An 18,883-nucleotide genomic window follows, 5' to 3' on the forward strand; every position below is an offset into this window, starting at 1 on the left:
TACAACTTTTTTACATGAAGCAACTAGTTGTGTATGCCACCATTGCTCATGCCTAGGCGAGATGCCGCCTACAACCCTAGACTGGACCGCGTCTGCAAACTTTAATTGCAGCTTTTGTGGTACTTGATGGGCCGCCGCTATCTTTGCGTTGCATCACGTTCATTTTTATCTGCTTTGTCGGACCCGTGGCAGTAAAGCGAGCGATCCATTTCGAAAAGAAAAATGTTAAAAGAGCATCTCAATCTACATCCCTCAAAGCATCCTCTAGAGGTATTTGAGGTGCACCGGATATTTTTTTTAACCGCGCGTCCTAAAAGCTCTTTCCATCCGGCGCGGTACAATACGGTGTCCAGCGCCGCGAGCCCGTTCCGGTCCACAGAGGATGCTTCGGGCACGTCGGACACAATGAAAAGCAAGACGAGGAGACGCGAAACCGACACGGAAGTCTTAAAACCCGTCGCCTACCTCTGGTCAAGCGACATTAATGGCGCCTAGATTTCTCAGACGATGCAGTGACGCATCTCGTCGTGCATGGCTGCGTGACCATCCGCGCTGGTATTTATTGCGGCCAACGCCCCGCTGCCGCCTCGCCTGCTGCCGCTGTACAATAAGAGCGCTCCTCCTTCCTTCCCCATTCCAATCTCGCCGCTCCCAATCTCGCCACGACCTTCCGCTCGTCGCACCTCCTCCCTCGGCGCTCCCAATGTTGTCCTCCCGCAAGAACGTCACAAGGAACGGCTTCGGCCGCAGCAGCCTCACGGTGGCGGAGGCGTGGGCGTTGTACCGCGCACGGTACCTTGTCCCACCGGACAGGCGCCTGCCAAGCAATGGCGGCTAGAGGATGGCTGTCAAGGGGGTCGGTATCCCACCGCCACCGTCGGCGGGAACGAAACGCTGGAGGGACGTGATCAGGACCCAGCGGGCTCGCGTCAGCACCGAGGACCGAGCCGATCCGACCTGGGCCCCCACCGGTAATGATGACTGGTGGACGGACTTCTTCCAAGCGCAGCACGGCACCGAGATGAACAGCACCGACGCCCTCATCGGCCGGAGGAACACACGGCACCCCAAGGCTGGAGATGCCGCCTTCGCCGCCACCATCTCCTTCGCTCGCAGCGCGTTGGCAGCAGAGGAGGACGTACTCATCCTCCTCGAACTCTTCTTCCTCGGGGCCGACGCGATCGGCGCCTTTCTTGCACCGCGCCACGCCCTACAGCGTGTCGAAGCGCGAGGTGAAGGAAGAGCCGGAGTACACGACGCTGCCCGCCATTCGGAGGCGAGGCGGCAGCAGCGTCAACATCCGCGAACCAGCGCGGCGGCAGCAAAGGCGTGCCGGCGGCGCCCTCCTCCTCCCGAAGCCGGAGGTGAAGGAGGAGCAGGACGACGAGGAAGTCGCGAAGGCTGCGCAGTTGGCGGAGTACGAGCGGTAGCAGCACCTCATCGCCAGCAGCGATGACCCCGAGGACTGCCCTGGTTTGCGTGTGGCGTGCATGGCGTCGTTGAACGACAAGGACGCCTGGAGGAGCGACCTCGACGCGGCGATCGCCATGTCCATCTGCGACGCTGGGATGCCGCGACCTCACCGATGACGCTGAAGCTGAGCCAAGTGACGCGGTGAAGGACGAGCCCGTCGACAAACCCGACGAGCGCGGCAAGCAGGACGTCGTCGTCGACGATATGTACAACTTTCACCAGTATTACGACCCCTTTGGCAGCCGTAAGTACTATTAGGATTTAGGTTTAAATTTCATCGAATTTCGTTTGAACCTATGTAATATATAGCAAGTTTAAATAAATTTAATTATTTTTTATTAAATTTTAAAAATTTCAAATCCTCTTTGGGGGACGCGGCTGAGAAGCGACGTCCCAAAAAAAAGCATCCCCAAATGCTAAATTCGACCGTTTGGGGACGGTTTGGATGCTCTAACATCACGGCCTCGTTTGTTCGCGTCGGGTAACAGTGAACGGCATGTGCCGCCTCCGATCGGATTTGATATGATTTTATTTGTCTGCTCATTAGTTAATTTTGAAGGCTAGCTTTTTCTCTGCTCAATTTTTGTTCCGTTATGCACAGATGGCATGCGAGCGATTTGTTGTTACTCATTTGTAAGTACTCCCCTGCAAAGAGTATATATTGGGATTTGTGTTCCGAGGTGCGATTTGATTTGTTTGTTACTGATTTAAGCAACTGATCTCGCTGCTGAGCGTGCCTTTGCTTTCTTGTCTCTGTACCCGCTTCAAGTTCAGGCCTCGAAAAGAAAAAGGAGTCGTTTTGCAACCTGATCGATTGCGGCGATGCGTGAATGCGTCCCTTCACCGGCCACACTGAAAACAGATGGCCGAAATGGTAGATACACCTTCACAATATGGTACGCTCAATACTCTTGAGTGAACATCCATAGCCCAAAATGTGTGTTAAGTTTTAACCATCTCTTTTGAACAAGAACTAAGTTGAACCACGTTGTATCGTAGGGCAGGCTGCAATTTTAGTGTGAAGAAAAACTGTTCAGTTTCGGTGGGAGGGATATATCATCTAATTAATATACTCCATTCGTTCCAAATTAATTGCCACAGATTCACCAAGATACATGCAAATTTCGACGACGTGCAAATCTCAAAGAATATATATGGCAATAAATTTGAAACGGATGGAGTAACTAGGAACTCGTGGGTGCTTTTCATAGTGGAGCCCGGCCACTAATGGTTGTTCTATGAAAAAGAAAGAACTCAGCACCCCCAAACAACTCAGCACCAGATGCTACTGTTCGCAAATGGACTGGAAATGCATACGTACAGTACAGATCCATGCACTATGAATCTATGATGATGCACGAGTTAGCCGCAGAGCTTTCCAATGGGCGGCGCTGCCCTGGACCCTCTGCTACTGCCACAGCGTGCTATATTACACGACAAAACTGTAGCCATCAGGGTCTCGGGTCTCTCCACCTCCGATATATCACCATCGCCACCTCTTCAACCTTTCCCTCCCTCTCGCCTCTGTCCCGCACTCGCGTTGGCCTCACTGCGCCATGGAAGGAGGGTGGAGCCTGCACTCGCCTGCTCTCGCGAGGATCCACGACAGGCTGCAGGGCATGTTCCTCCTCCACACAGCGGGCTTCCTCGACGATTCGTCAGGTAAACCGATCCCCCGGCTCTTCATTCATACGCAGATTCTACGTCTCCTCTGGCTCCGCGGGATGTCCTTCACCCACCACACCTTTTGGTATTGCTTTTCTGGTTCCTGCAAGCCAATGGATTTTGTTAGAAATCCCGAGTACTATCAGTAAGGGTTTGCGTTTTTTTGTATTGCAAGATGGAGCAGGGCTGCAGAAGAATGTGCATGAAACCATGGCAGGATTTGTAGCCCGGGACAGGGACGTCGCCCATGATTTAGAGTAGCACTCTGTGGTTTTGTGAAATATATGTCCATCTATATAACTAAGTGAGATGTACCCACAGGGTTCAGATTTAGTTTCCAATGAAAAAAATGGCTGCATAAATTTACTTACGGTTTCAAACATGTTCTTGAAAGATTCTTTTTTAGCAAACTGGGATGACAACAGTAAGGTCATGGGCAATTATCACTTTATCAGCTTTCCATCTGCATCCTAGTCCCCTTTATGCAACTCCCAAAAGAAACCAAAGGATACATTTTGTAGACATTTTAACCTGCCAGTATCATAACCTCTCAAGAAAGCATTCATCTGTGTCATTAAGGAACAGTAATATGGAATACCAGTAGAATGTATGTTTTTAGCTTGTGGGGTCGCACTGTTGCTGGCAGAACTAGCCTCGAGAAAGAAAAAAAATCAATGAATCTAGTTTCTTAATATCGGCCAAGAGGATTCCAGTTTCAGTTTTTATAAAAAGATGCTCCTTTTTCTTTCCTTGAGAATTGGTAACATATCTGTAGCTAATGCTTTATATTCATAAGAGAAATAAAAATTGGATAAATAACCTATTATGTTACTGATTTTTGACTCGGAAAATTGCTGTACAACATTGCAGATTCCGTATTATCACAATACCTACGAAAATGGCCAGAAGTATATTCACCTTGCTTCTGGACGAGCACTTTTGCATTGATACAACTGGTATTTGTCATGATTATCGTGGGTCAGTTTCTGTTCAAGCGAATCAGACGGTGCAGGCAGAGATTGAAGACCGCAAGTCCTGAAAGCAACAAGCATTATAATCAGGAACAAAAGAATGGAGATATAAAGCTGGGTGTCTCATATCAAGCAAGCAAAGTTTGTTGTCTGCTTATATTAGCCAGTCATGTCATGAAGATACCGTTTGTGCAGTTACAAGGAAGAATAAGTGGTTGCAAGTACCCACCTTTTGTTCTGGGTGAAGGTTTACAGGTGCTATCCTGGATAATATTGTCACTATCAGTATTCAGTCTACAAAAGACAAAATCTGCAACGCATCCACTCACAATTCGGGCATGGTGGATATTTAACTTTCTGCAATCAATAATCAGTGTGATATTTGATCTCAGGTTCAGTTTATCAGATCATGAATATATTGGCTATGCAGAATTGATCGACCTATTCACACTACTTGTTAGCACGTATCTGTTTGCGATATCCGCCAGAGGAAAAACAGGAATCACCTTAATAAACAGCAGCACAACAGAGCCACTATTGAGTCCATCTGTAGGAGAGCAGGCAGAAAGTAAAAGGACATCCCTTTATAGTAGAGCAACTATTCTGGACCTTGTCACATTCTCCTGGATGAGCCCTATCTTTGCTATTGGATACAAGAAACCTCTAGATAACAATGATGTACCAGATATTGATGGAAGGGACTATGCCGATTTACTCTCTGATTCATTTAATAGGATTGTAGAAGATGTTGAATGCAGACACGGTATAAGTACTTTATCAATCTATAGAGCAATGTTCCTATTTCTTAGAAGGAAGGCAACAATCAATGCAACATTTGCAATTTTATACGCATGTGCATCCTATGTCGGACCATCGTTAATTAATGATCTTGTGAAATTCCTTGGGGGTAAGATGGAGTATGGACTAGAAAAAGGTTATTTTCTTGCTGTTGCATTTTTGAGTGCTAAAGTTGTGGAGACAGTATCTCAGAGGCAGTGGATTTTTGGAGCTCGACATCTCGGGATGCGGCTACGAGCTGCTTTGATATCCCGCATCTATCAAAAGGGACTCCGATTATCCTGCAGTGCAAGGCAGAAGCATACCAGTGGAGAGATCATAAACTACATGAGTGTAGATATACAAAGGATAACTGATGTTATATGGTACGCCAACTACATCTGGATGTTGCCAATACAGCTTTCTCTAGCAGTCTATGTTCTCCATCAAAACATAGGGAATGGAGCATGGGCTGGTTTAGCAGCAACACTGGCAATAATGGCTTGCAATATTCCTCTAACCAGACTGCAGAAAAGGTTGCAATCAAAGATCATGACTGCCAAAGACAATAGAATGAAGGCAACAACAGAAGTACTTAGAAGCATGAAAATACTGAAACTTCAAGCATGGGATACAGGGTACCTTCAAAAGCTAGAAGCATTACGAAGGGAAGAGCACAATTGGTTGTGGAAATCTGTGAGGTTGACGGCTTTAACAACATTCATATTTTGGGGGTCCCCTGCATTTATATCCTCCATAACATTTGGTACATGTATATTGATGGGGATTCCACTAACAGCTGGCACTGTTTTGTCCGCACTTGCAACATTCCGGATGCTACAAGAACCAATCTTCAACCTTCCCGATTTACTATCGGTGTTTGCTCAGGGAAAAGTTTCAGCTGATCGAGTAGCTCAATACCTCCAGGAAGACGAACTGAAATGTGACACAATTACAGAAGTGCCAAGGAATGAAACAGACTACGATGTCGAGATTGATAATGGAGCATTCAACTGGGAATTTGAGACCACATCTCCAACTATAACAGATGTGAATTTAAAAGTAAGGAGAGGGATGAAAGTAGCAATCTGTGGAATGGTCGGATCTGGGAAATCCAGTCTATTATCATGCATACTTGGGGAGATGCCTAAGCTAGCTGGGGCCGTGAGGGTCAGTGGGAGAAAAGCATATGTTCCTCAGACAGCCTGGATCTTGTCTGGGAATATCAGAGATAACATTCTGTTTGGAAACCCATTTGACAAGGAAAAGTATCAAAAGGTAATAAATGCTTGCGCGTTGACTAAAGATCTTGAGCTATTTGCAAATGGTGATCTGACAGAGATTGGAGAAAGAGGAATTAACATGAGTGGTGGACAGAAGCAGCGGATTCAGATTGCAAGGTCAGTGTACGAGGATGCAGATGTCTACCTCTTTGATGATCCTTTCAGCGCATTAGATGCTCACACTGGAGGCCAACTTTTCAAGGTTTGTTTATTAATTAACTTGCTAATTATCTTCCAAAACTTAGTCGCATATGGTATGGTTTAGAGAAACCCCTCTGTAATAACTGCTAATATAGAATGAACTACTATATTATTCTGCAGGATTGCCTAATGGGGATGCTTAAAGACAAAACAATATTGTATGTGACCCACCAAGTCGAATTTCTTCCAGCCGCTGACCTTATACTAGTAAGTATCAAAAACACCTGTCTGTTCGCAAGTACTACATGTATGTTAGTATTGCTAAGAATATGTAGAATAACCAACGGGGTACAAAATAATAGGTGATGCAGGATGGGAAGATTTTGCAGAAGGGAACATTTGATGATCTCCTTCATCAGAACATAGGTTTTGAAGCAATAGTAGGAGCCCATAGCCAGGCAATTGAGTCTGTCATAAGTGCCGAGAGTTCAAGCAGAATTCTGTCAACAGATAGCAAGAACTTAGCAGATAGTGATGATGAGTTTGTGAAAGAAAATGACACTGATGATCAACTTCAAGGCATAATTAAGCAAGAGTCTGCACAAGATGTCTTGCAAGGTATCAATGAAAAGGGAAGGCTAACACAAGACGAAGAACGGGAAATGGGAGGAATTGGCAAGAAGGTCTACTGGGCATACCTGACAGCTGTTCATGGTGGTGCATTAGCACCGGTAATAGTTGCTGCACAGTCATTCTTCCAAATACTCCAGGTAGCAAGCAACTATTGGATGGCATGGGCTTGTCCTCCAACATCAGCAACCCCCCCGAGGGTTGGATTAGACCTTCTTTTCTTCGTATACATAACCCTATCTATTGGAAGTGCATTATGTGTTCTTGGTCGGTCTACACTTGTGTCACTTGTTGGTCTACTAACAGCAGAGAAGTTCTTTAAGAATATGCTCCACTGCATCCTCCGTGCTCCCATGTCCTTCTTTGATTCCACACCTACTGGCAGGATCCTAAACAGGGTTGGTTCAGTTATTCCTGACATCATTTCATACTGTCTTATACCCACTCACCTTCAAATTAATAATTTTGTACTACACTTTGTAACAGGTCTCAAATGACCAAACTATTTTAGATCTGCAAATGGCAAACAAGCTTGGTTGGTGCGCATTTTCAGTTATACAACTTCTGGGGACCATTGGCGTTATGTCCCAGGTCGCATGGCCAGTTTTTGCCATCTTTATTCCAGTGACAGCAATCTGTTATATGTTTCAAGTAAGAGATCTTCACAATGATTCTTTTGCACTAGAGTTAACTTGTCGTAGTAAAATGTATGCATCAAGTAATTCTGTAAAATAAATTAGCAGTAAGCGCGAATTTCCTCCTTGATGATGATTGTTTTCACAAAGCACCGAATACAATGTTCTCCCTGTGCTATGCAGCGGTACTACATACCAACAGGAAGAGAGCTGGCTCGTTTGTCAGAAATTCAAAGGGCTCCAATACTCCACCATTTCGCGGAATCACTTACTGGTGCAGCAAGTATTAGAGCATATGGGCAAAAGGACCGTTTCAGCAAAGCAAACATCTGTCTTGTTAACAAACACTCACAACCATGGTTCCATAGCACCTCAGCAATAGAGTGGCTTTGCTTCAGGCTAAACATGCTATCTAACTTTGTCTTTGCCTTTTCTTTGACTCTCCTAGTGAGTCTTCCCGAAGGTTTTATAAATCCAAGTAAGTATTGTATACACACAAGTTACCGCTGATTTTTTTGGCAGTTCTATGTTCTCGTCACTATGTTTTGGTGGCTCCCAACCTGATATAATTGTATCATGTACAGGCATTGCTGGACTTGCAGTGACTTATGCCCTCAACCTCAATGGACAGTTGTCAAATATAACCTGGAACATTTGCGACGCAGAGAATAAAATGATTTCGGTTGAAAGAATAATGCAGTACTCAAGGATCCCTAGTGAAGCTCCTCTAATAGTTGATGATAACCGCCCCCCAAACAGCTGGCCAAAGGATGGTACTATAAATATAAGGAACTTAGAGGTATGCATTATGTTACTGTGATTTATAATTTATGACCAATGATCCTCTGGGCTTTCTTTTCTCACTTAGGATAGTTAAATAACAGGAAAAATTGGATGCAATTGTCAACCGGTCCTATCGAAAGTAGGATTGACTATGGATTCAAGCCATCGCACATGGTTTCATAAAATCTGTATAATTTGCACATTCTAAATCGAACAGGTTTTCCATTCAGTACATGTATGCGTATGAACAGTGTACAGCATAACATAAATTCTATCGCGGGGGCATGTAAGTCTAAAAATATAACTACTGAGTAAGTTTCAAACGGAATAGACATATGCTTAAAGCAGAGTAAACCAGATTGCACAAACACGCTCCATAACAAGATTCATATCAGTAAAGCTATAATAGTTTATACTACACAGTATATGTTCTATCAGAGAAAAGGGAAGCTCTCAAGTTTTAGTAAAATATAATCTCTTCAATATTTGCATTTTCTCAGAATATGTGCATGCTCAAAAGAAGCCAACTAATGTGGCTATTGGGTTTTGCAGGTTCGATATGCAGAGCATCTCCCATCTGTTTTAAGAAATATATCATGTACAATTCCAGGACGGAAAAAAGTGGGAATTGTTGGACGTACTGGCAGTGGAAAGTCAACTTTGATTCAAGCTCTTTTCCGGATTGTCGAACCAAGAGTAGGAACAATCGAAATTGACAATGTCGATCTCAGCAAAATTGGGTTGCATGATTTACGAGGCAGACTTGGCATCATTCCACAAGATCCAACCATGTTTGAGGGCACAGTGAGAGGAAATCTTGATCCACTGAATGAATATTCTGATCAACATATCTGGGAGGTAAATAAGTCAATTATACATGTCCCAATGATAAGGGAGGTAAATTATATAGCATGTGCAGAAGATAGCTTAACACCTCGTATCATTGCTCATTATTGCCAATAGTCCATGTTGCAAAACAAATGGTTCTGGGTATTTTTTCAACGTAAATATGCATATGCTAATAAAGTGTGATATCGTGATTAGGTATGCCAATCTATGAAAGGTCAAAACTTCTGAAATAGTAACTTAGGAAACATATGTGGTTGGTCTATTTTATAATTGCAATTACCAAACAGAAGGTGATGCATTCTTCATATAGATTGCAAGTTGGTTAAATCCATTCTTCGAAGATATGCATATAATGAATTAAAAGAAAAGGAGGAATTAACAAAAAAGGTAATAATTAAGAAACCCAATGGTATATTTCCTCTACTTGATCAGCAGTATACATTTCTTTTGGACAGGCATTGGATAAATGCCAACTTGGTGATATAGTTCGTCAAAGCCCCAAGAAGCTGGACTCAACAGGTAATAATAGCATTGTTCTTGTGTAAAGCAGCAAACATATGATAACTTGCCTAAGAGTGTTTGGATGTGCATTGAGATGATCAAATGAGATTTCTTCTGCAGTTGTCGAGAATGGGGAAAACTGGAGCGTCGGACAGAGGCAGTTGTTTTGCCTGGGAAGGGTTCTACTGAAACGAAGCCATGTCCTTGTCCTCGACGAGGCAACTGCTTCAGTTGACTCATCTACCGATGCAATCATCCAGCAAACACTCCGCGAGGAGTTTGGGAACTGCACGGTGCTGACAGTAGCACACAGAATTCACACGGTTATCGACAGTGATCTCATTCTTGTCTTCAGCGAAGGTAAGCCACATCATTGACTAGCACAAACCATTTATCCGCATTTTATTTGACCTAGCTGCCACGTCGCTAATGTTAGATATTTCTACCAACCAACCATTCTCTGATGAAAAGTTGTGCTATAATATACTTAACACCCCCTTTTCACATCCATGCTAAACATGTACTCTTTTGTGATGAGCAGGAAGAATTATAGAATATGACACGCCGTCGAGATTACTTGAGGACGAGAAGTCTGAATTCTCCAGGCTCATAAAGGAGTATTCACGGGGATCCAAGGGCTTTTAACAGCACCACAGACAAATCGATCCGTGGCCGAAGCCAACATGAAGCCAGCTAGGTGCACTGCAGAACCCAGTAGAAATACGACACGCACCATGATCTCTCCACATGCCAAGTAAGTACTGGCAGCAAAACCATCCATATAGAGACGACGGGATTAACAATGGAGGAGACTAGCTATATTCAGGAGATTCAGAAAAACTATTAAGCTATGTAATCTACTAGCACTGTGCAAGCTGCTCTGTGATGTGAGCAATATCAAGACGTGCAATGTAGCTATCCCGTGTAAGCTCTTAAATTTCCTCGGAACATGAGGGCATAAGAGAGGAGGCTTTGCGCGATTTGATTTTCAGTTAAAGTTCCTTAATTGGCGTTCGTAGCGGGGTACTTACACGTGCGGTGTGTCGAGTCAGGCATTCCGTCGAGCATGCGGCGCGCTTGCGCAGGGAGTTGAGTTGTGCAGGATCCGCGAGACTGCGAGAGCATCGCCCGAAGCCGTAGAGCAGCGTTGACGCGTACTGATTCAGCTGGGGCACTCGCTACCTTGCTGGGATTTGGAACGGTGGTAGTGCGCCGCCGGCCGTCGTGGGATCACAGACGACCCTTAAAAAAGCGATTAAGAGCATGTCTAGTAGAGCCCCTAAACCCCTAAAACTGTAAAAATAACCGCTTTTTTACAGTTTTTGACGAAAAAATCGCAAAGACTAGAGCCCCTAAAACTGTAAAACTGTAAAAAATTTCCCAGGTCCGACCTGGGAATCTATTCTTGGCCTGTACAAAACCGGGTTGGAGAGGGGTTGACCCTCTAAACTGCATTTCCAGTTCGTTTCGGGCGGGAGGGAAATTTCCCAATCCCACCCACCCGCCACCGCCGCCCGTCGCCCCGCCCCCGCCCCAGCGCACCGGCCGCCGCCGCCATGGCCGCCTCCCCCGCCCCGCCCGTGCCGCCCGTGGCCGCGCCGCCGACGGCCCCTCGGCCCGCCGCCCGCCCCGCCGCCTCGTCGCTCCCGCCCCACCCCCGCACCGGCCGCCCACCCGCACGTCGCCGCCGTGGTCGCTGCGACCCACGTCGGCGCGAAGCGGCGGCGTGCGGGCATCACCGTGCCGGCCGTCGCCCCCGCACCGGCCGTCGCTCCCGCCCCGCCCGCACCGCCGCACCACCCGCACGTCCCCGGGCACGGGCGAAGGTGTCCTCCGGTGGTCCTCGTGCGCCAAGGCCAAGGCGGCTTCCTCCCCGGCGCCGAGGAAGGCCGTGGCCAAGAGGAGGGCCCCGGCGAAGCTGCCGGTGGCCGCCGCCGTGCCGCCCGCCCGGCCGCCCGGAGGTGTTCGACGAAATGGCCACCCCGGCCGCCGCCGTGCCGCCCGCCCCGGCCGCCGTCGTGCCGCCCGCCCCGGCCGCCGTGTCCTTCATGGACATGCTCAATGAGGTGGAGGTGGACATCAACGCTCCACCGCTTGATCCCTATAGGGATGATGATTTGGAGGGAGGAGAGGATGCGGAGGGAGGAGATGAGGAGGAGGAGGATGATGATGATGAAGACATCACAGAGATACAAGAGGAGGCGTTCACCGCCGTTGCTCGCCCCCCCGTCCGCTCGTCGAACTACACCGACGCGGAAGATATACTCTTGGTTCGAGCTTGGGCGTCGGTGGGGTTGGATGCGGGCACCGGTACCGACCAAACCGGTAAACGGTATTGGCAGCGCATCGAGGACGCCTACCTTAAGATGAAGCCGAAGAGGAGTGGGTTCGCCTCTCGCTCATTCCGGTCGCTTCAAGGCCGGTGGGACTTGATGAAGCCGGCATGTGCGCGTTGGAGTGCCGCCATGGACCAAGTGATGGATGCGCCGCCGAGTGACTATGTAAGTTTGCAAACCTCACATCGTATGGTTTCTCTCATGTGTGTTGTATGGTTTCTCTCATGTGTGTTGTATGGTTTCTCTCATTGTAGGAGAAGATTGCCGGCTTGAGGTACAAGGAGATGGCCGGCTCCAAGGGCAAAGAATTCCCATTCAAGCATGTTTGGTCAATTCTTCAAACATATGACAAGTGGAAGTTGAGAGATGATGAAACCGCACCGAAGAAGTCCGCAATGCTTGACATGGATGATCCGGATGTTGAGGAGAGGAACTTGAACAAGCCCGAGGGAACCAAGAAGGCCAAGCTTAGGGTGAAGATGGAAGGAGAGGCGGCTAGCCTAAGGGAGAAGATGGATCATATGATGAAGGCAAGAGAGGCTTTGGCAACCAAGACGTTGGAGACAAAGCTTCTCATCACCGAGCAAAAGAAGGTGGTCAAGCTTGCACACATTGAAGCAAAGCGTGAGGAGGCAGCCCGCAAGGCCGACTTGGAGGAGAGGATGCTCAAGGTGAAAGAAGCAAAGGTATGGAAAGAACTCATGGTGGAAGAGAAGGAGCACATGATGATGTGCAAGAAAGACATGGATGAAGAGCAATTGCAATGGTGGAAGGAGTACAAGGAGGACATCGCCGAGAGGAAGAGGATGTTCCGAGGGTCCTCCTCTACCTTTGTAGTTGACACTACCATGAGCGATAGCGGTGTCGACAACTCGCATGATGGTGGGGTTTGATGGTGGTGGAGTGGCCTAGCATATGGCACCGACGTGTAATTTTTTGGTGATGGTGCCAATGAGATGGGCAAGATGATGATTATGTGATGTAAAAACTACTAAACCATGCATCCATGATTATTACTTTTGTAGTATGTTTGATGATTCATTGTGTTTTTGTGTCATATTGTGATGAATATGTGACAGGTTTAGAGGTTGGGGTTGAGGCAAAGAATAGAACCCCTAAACCCTCAAACCCCTAAAACGGTTTGAGGGTTTAGGGGTTCTATTCTTTGCCCCTGTTTTTCAACCTGTAAATGTGTCCAAAACTTGCAAATCTCGGCCTGTAAATCCTAGAAAACTTTTACAGTTTTAAGGGTTCTACTAGACATGCTCTAACGACCCTACTAGCTCGCCCCAAGCGCCCTTTCGGTATAACACAGTTTGAGCATCTCCAGTCTGGTCCCTAAAACGTCTCCCAAACAGATTTTAACGCGCCGGACAAAAAAAAAAAAAAACGCTTCCAGCCGTGTTTCCAAAGCCGATTTTTGTTCGGCGCGGTCCAATACGGTGTCCGGCGTCCCGAGCCCATCCCCGTCCCACAGGGGACGCACCGGGCACGCCGGACACAACGAAAAGCGAAGCGAACTGACGCGGGCTCGACGCATCAGCGGTACAGGGAAAATTCGTCTTCCACTCCCGCCAAATCCCGCCCTCCCGCCACATCGCGCCTATCCCGCCGCGCATTTCTGGCCTTCCAACACATATCCCGCCGCCGATTCATTTCTCCTATCCCACCGATTTGTTTCTCCCTCCCGCCGTCCACCCGCCGCCGCTACCCTCTCCCTACTCCATGGCGCCGCCGACAGGCCCAAAAAAGATGGCCAAGAAAGCGGCCAAGAAGCCGCCGGGCAATGAGACGAAAGGGGCGAAAGCGCCGTTCGCGAAGCCGCGGAAGGCGCCGACTCCAAAGAAGAAGCCGGAAGGATGGACCGATGATCAATGGCAGCAAGATTATCAGCGCCGGAAGATGGCGACGGCGGAGCGGGAAGGACGGAGGGCGGCGGAGCAGGAGAAGAAGGCTCTGGCGGCGCGCCAGCACCAGCACATGATGGCCGGGTGTATCGCCGCCACCAACGCGAGCCCATGGAGTACGTCCTTGCCAGCGTACGTTCCGGGAGTGATCTCTCCGTCGACATCCGCCTTCTACAACGACGGCCCCTCCGGCACTCCCGGGTGCGTGATGCCTAACTTGTCGCCCCAATACCAGGATGCGCTGCCGCATGGCGACTTCAACCCCAACAACCTCTATTCCCCGGCGTACGAGCAAGCGGCTCAGCGCGAGCCAGGACCTGGTTCGGACGGCACCCCGTTCACTAGCCGCAGGGGGCCGCTCGAATTCGACGGCGCCGGTGCTGAGGAGGAGGAGGAGGAGGAGGAGGAGGAGGAGGAGAACGGGGGTGAGGACGAGGAGGAGGAGGAAGAGGAGGGGGTGAGCGGCCTGGTGAAGGACGAGCCCGTCGACGAGCCCGACGAGCGCGTCAAGCAGGAGGTCGTCACCGACGACATGTACAACTTCCACCAGTACGCCTCCGGCCGCCGCAAGTACTTCTAGATTAGGTTTATTTTAAATTTAGTCAAATTGCGTTCGAATCTATGTAATATATGCCAAATTTGGATGAATCTAATCGAATCTCGCTTACGTTTAAAAATTCCGAAATTTTGTTTGGGGGACGCGGCTGGGGAGCGACGTCCTCCAAATACGACACGAATAAAACACGTCCCCCAAACGCTCAATCCGGCACGGTTTGAAAGACGCTTTGGGGGACGCGACTGAAAATGCTCTTAGCCCATCTCCAACGGATTCTGCATTTCGAACCGCTTCTCTTCTCGTTTGGGTTCGAATGTGGCGGCTCACGGACACAAAACAGGGCGCGATGGTCCGAATGCGGCGGCTCACGGACACAAAACAGGTCACGATCTGGATGCGGGCGGAGGCATTCTCAATGGGTCGAAAACCCTAGAAACAAAAATTAGGCACGGATTTAATTTATATATATTTGAGACCTGAAAGCTCCCAATTTTTCATTAAAAACAAAAAAATGTAAATAATAAATCCCCTCCGCAGGGATGTTTGCCGGCCGCGTCCTAGGCATTATCGTCACCGAGGTCGATGAAGACCTATGGTGGAGGCCACGGTGGAGGCGGCAGTAGGTACTTCTAGGTCGGTGGTGGCGGCGATGCCGCTGCGGCCTCCTGGGAGGCCTAGATGACCTCGTCGAGGAGGGGCCTGATGTAAGTTTAGATCAAATGATTTCCCGCCTAAACTACATGAGACAATACACAAAATTCGAATACTCCCACATTTCCAAACTTTAAATGAACATATATTCGGTGAATAATATAATAATAAATGAAAATGGACATAAATAAATTAAGCTTTACTTTGTTACACTACCTCTTAGGGGCATGTACAATAAGCTGACGTCAAATTCCTTTTAGAATTGGCATGTTGTATTTTTAACTTAGTTGGAGGAAAAAGAAAAGATTGTCATCCCTAAAAATGAAATAAGAGACGGGACTATTTTTTTCATTGCACCATATGTCTTTCATGGCAACATAAATTAAATTTTAATTAATTATTATTAGTTGCTAGGGTTGACAACATTGTACGTCTTGTATCTGTCGATTGCATTCTCTACTTTTGTGCATGCCCTCAAGTTTCATGCAATATGTTTTGGGTAGGTTCATCTAACACCTCGTTCGACGTTGTGGCATGTCTTCTGAAAATTCTTGATGAAATCTCATATTTCCATTATACTTGAGAAAGTTCGACATCTTTTCCAGTTCCAATCACATGAAAAAATTCAAAGCTATATATTCCATTTCTTCTTCCTCTTATAATATTCTCTGCTTTTTTTTCATGTCAGCGGGATTCTGATAGGCTCTACTGCATTGCCTTCATCAACCTTCCTTGTGTTCTATACATCCCGCTAATTGGAGTTAACACATTGCTACATATATATCAGTGAGCGAGGTGAAACAGTGTTCACTGCTCAGCATTCAGCAGTAGGCAAAGCTCTCTTTCTTGTGGCCGAAAACGAATCCTCCTCCGGCTGGATGCAGCACATCGCAACTGAGATAGCACATTTTACATAGACCCTCCACCTTGCTATCTCCACATGCACATGTCCTCTTCAGATCCATATGTGGAACATGAAATTGACGGTAGCATGTCTTGCAAACGCAATCGCCTAGCAAAATAAACACATGGCAGGCAGCAAAGAGACAAATAAGAGAGCAGTTGTACAATGCAACATGATTTTTTTTTTGAGGAACGCAATGCAACATGATATATATATATGTAGGTATACTTCATTCAAGAGAGAGAGAGACGTACATCTGCCATCACGACGAGTACCCCACCCAAGACGGAAACCATGAAAAATGTAGCCTTCAGTAACTGGCTCATCTGAAAACACAAGAAATAAATAGAACGTATTCAGCAGAGCACATGCTTTGAGCAAACTACTTAATCAGCCTTCTTTTATCTATCTTTCAGACAAGTAGCTTAGAAAAATTAGGTTGATCAATATGCAATAGTAACAACTTCTGTTGAATATCCATATAGCTTAGGTCATCGTACTAGAAGCTTAGGCTGTGTACGAAGTATAATGTCAGCAGTATTCCTTTTTGTTTCCAAGGAAATTACACGAGAAATTCTTAATCTCTTTCCCAAACCAAAAAAGAAAAGGAAAATACAATTTAGTTATCCCCATCCTAAAACAAGCGTATCATGCCCTGTTAATCTCTCTGTGTGCTAAGAATTGCAGCGCAAGTGCTACCTGCAATTCAATCACAGATGAATCTAAGTGCACATAAAGGTTAAGTAAAGATGCATAAAAAGGACCAGGGATATCTAGAATGGCTGGAAACAGTTGAAGAAAGACAATGCGAGACAATGCGCCGTGACAAAGTTTGATCATTCCCTCAACTGCTGAACTAATGAAATACAAGAAATGCAAGATAAGGATGAGAATCTTGAGAAGATGGCAGTGCTACAGAATATGGAGGGATCAGCCAGAAAGTAGGCAATTCAGACCAGAAGGACTTGGCGAGGCAGAAAAGGGAACCAATAATGCAGATGCAAGTAATGAGAGTTACAATGTACAGTAGGAAGGGTAGAGAATACGAAAATCATTTGGACCAAGGAAGAGAGTAATTGGTGCTTAGGTCTATTAAGGCAAACTAAGAGCAGGTCTAACAGATCCCGTAAAACACCCAAACCCGTATAATAACTGCCAGAATACGGGTTTGAGCTCTACCCGGCCGTCTAGCAGACCCCGTAAAAACGGTCCCCGCTTCGATTTTTGCTGTTTTCGATTACGGGGCGGGTCTTCGCCCCTTACTTGTACGGGGTGGGAGAGCAAATACAGGGCCAACCCCCCACTCGTGGCGGGCTGAAATTTCAGAAAATCTAACCATTTCGCGATTTGCCTCGCCGGAATCCGGCTAAATTCCGGCGAACTGCAGCCGGGGCGGGGCTGGGCGAGCGCCGCCGGGGCCGGCGCGAGCGCCGCCGGGCCGACGCGAGCACGGCCGGGGGCGGCGCGAGCACGGCCGGAGCGGGGCGGGGCTGGCCGGAGCGAGGGCGGCCGGGGCGGCGCAGCCATGGCCGGGGCAGGCGAGGGCGGCGCGGTCGGGAGCGGGGCGGCGAGGCGAGGCGAGCGGCGCGGCCGGGGCCGGGGCGGGGCGAGGCGAGGGCGGCCGGGGGCGGCGCGGCCATGGCCGGAGCAGGGCGAGGGCGGCGCGGTCGGGAGCGGGCGGGGCGAGGGCGGCCGGAGGCGGCGCGGCCGGGGCCGGAGCGGGGCGAGGAGAGGGCGGCCGGGGGCGGGGCGAGGAGAGGGCGGCCGGGGGCGGGGCGGGAGAGCACGGTGGCAGGCCGGGAGTTGGCTAGAGGAAGAAGATGAGGGGAGTTTTTTTTTCGATTCGGCATATTTTGGGAATATTCCATTTTACAGGGTGAGTTTACAGGTTCTGCTAGATTGGACGCGTTTTTGGCCGGTGAAAAACGAATACAGGGCCCTCTACTCGCGTTTTAAGGGGCGAAAAAATACGGGGCCTGTTAGACATGCTCTAAGGAAGATGGATCAGAGTGCAGAAGACAAATGTTGTGAACACGATGGAGACAGAGAGGAACTCATTGCCATAATCTGTATTATCTTATTGCCCAAATAAACAAGGTAAATGCACATAATCTATCCTGCTCGTAAAAGCATGCATGGGTTATGAATCTCTCAAATTTGCAGTTAAAAGAATCACCTATAAAATCTTGATCAAACTATTAGTTATGTTTCTTTTAGGTAGATTTGCTTGGCAATGGCAAAATAGAACAAGATCTTTCAGCGGAAACATTGTGCATGCAGGTTATGACAACAGAGAGGTATGGGTGCATCAAGCTGCTAGTACTAGCAAGTAGATACGTACATTTTTCGATAAAGGGAATATATTAATATAAAAAAGATATCAAATACACCCAGCCTCTGCAACAACGCACCACCCTAATGGCACTACGGATGCACACAGCTAAAAAAAAGGAAAAGAAAACTAAGAAATAAAAGTCCCGCTACAGCATCTCGGGCCTAACAACAACAATACAACCACCGCCAAGACAACACCTGAAATACAGACTCTCCAAAAACGACGCCTCTAAGAAGGGAACAGTGCTCTAACACCGTCGTCGCCCGATCAACGATCTAAGGTTTTCACCCTGAAGATAGTCCCCACTCTCAAAACAATGCCTCCAACAAGGTCATTGCCAGGCACAACCAGTTAAGGCCAGACATTGGGATTTCACCCTGAAAGGTAGGACTCTGAACTTCACATGTGTTGTCGCCTCCACTATCATACCGCTGTTGTGAGGCCCGGAACACCAAGCAAGTCCCTCAACAGCGCGAAGACTTGAAC

The 18,883-nt window shown here is 47.7% G+C and overlaps 2 protein-coding genes across 2 annotated transcripts in view; one reads left to right on the forward strand and one right to left on the reverse strand.

The window, feature by feature from the left end:
* The first annotated feature begins 3,001 nt into the window (after positions 1-3,001).
* On the forward strand, positions 3,002-10,699 carry LOC127336543 (putative ABC transporter C family member 15). Its single transcript, XM_051363370.2, has 11 exons — positions 3,002-3,135; positions 4,009-6,371; positions 6,491-6,577; positions 6,673-7,338; positions 7,427-7,591; positions 7,759-8,053; positions 8,160-8,374; positions 8,911-9,216; positions 9,663-9,726; positions 9,829-10,068; positions 10,250-10,699. The coding sequence occupies exons 1-11, from the start codon at positions 3,030-3,032 to the stop codon at positions 10,351-10,353; spliced, it is 4,611 nt and encodes a 1,536-aa protein (XP_051219330.1). The 5' UTR covers positions 3,002-3,029; the 3' UTR covers positions 10,354-10,699.
* Positions 10,700-15,836: 5,137 nt separating this feature from the next.
* LOC139835821 (uncharacterized) overlaps positions 15,837-18,883 on the reverse strand; it is a 42,608-nt gene continuing 39,561 nt past the window's right edge. Inside the window, exons 4-5 of the mRNA XM_071825692.1 lie at positions 16,317-16,388; positions 15,837-16,170 (exon numbers count right to left, since the gene is read on the reverse strand). Coding sequence (XP_071681793.1) covers positions 15,980-16,170; positions 16,317-16,388 — 263 coding nt within the window. The 3' untranslated portion in view covers positions 15,837-15,979. The remainder of the gene's footprint in view (positions 16,171-16,316; positions 16,389-18,883) is intronic.

Source organism: Lolium perenne, chromosome 2 (assembly GCF_019359855.2).
Source record: "Lolium perenne isolate Kyuss_39 chromosome 2, Kyuss_2.0, whole genome shotgun sequence".
NCBI lineage: Eukaryota > Viridiplantae > Streptophyta > Magnoliopsida > Poales > Poaceae > Lolium > Lolium perenne.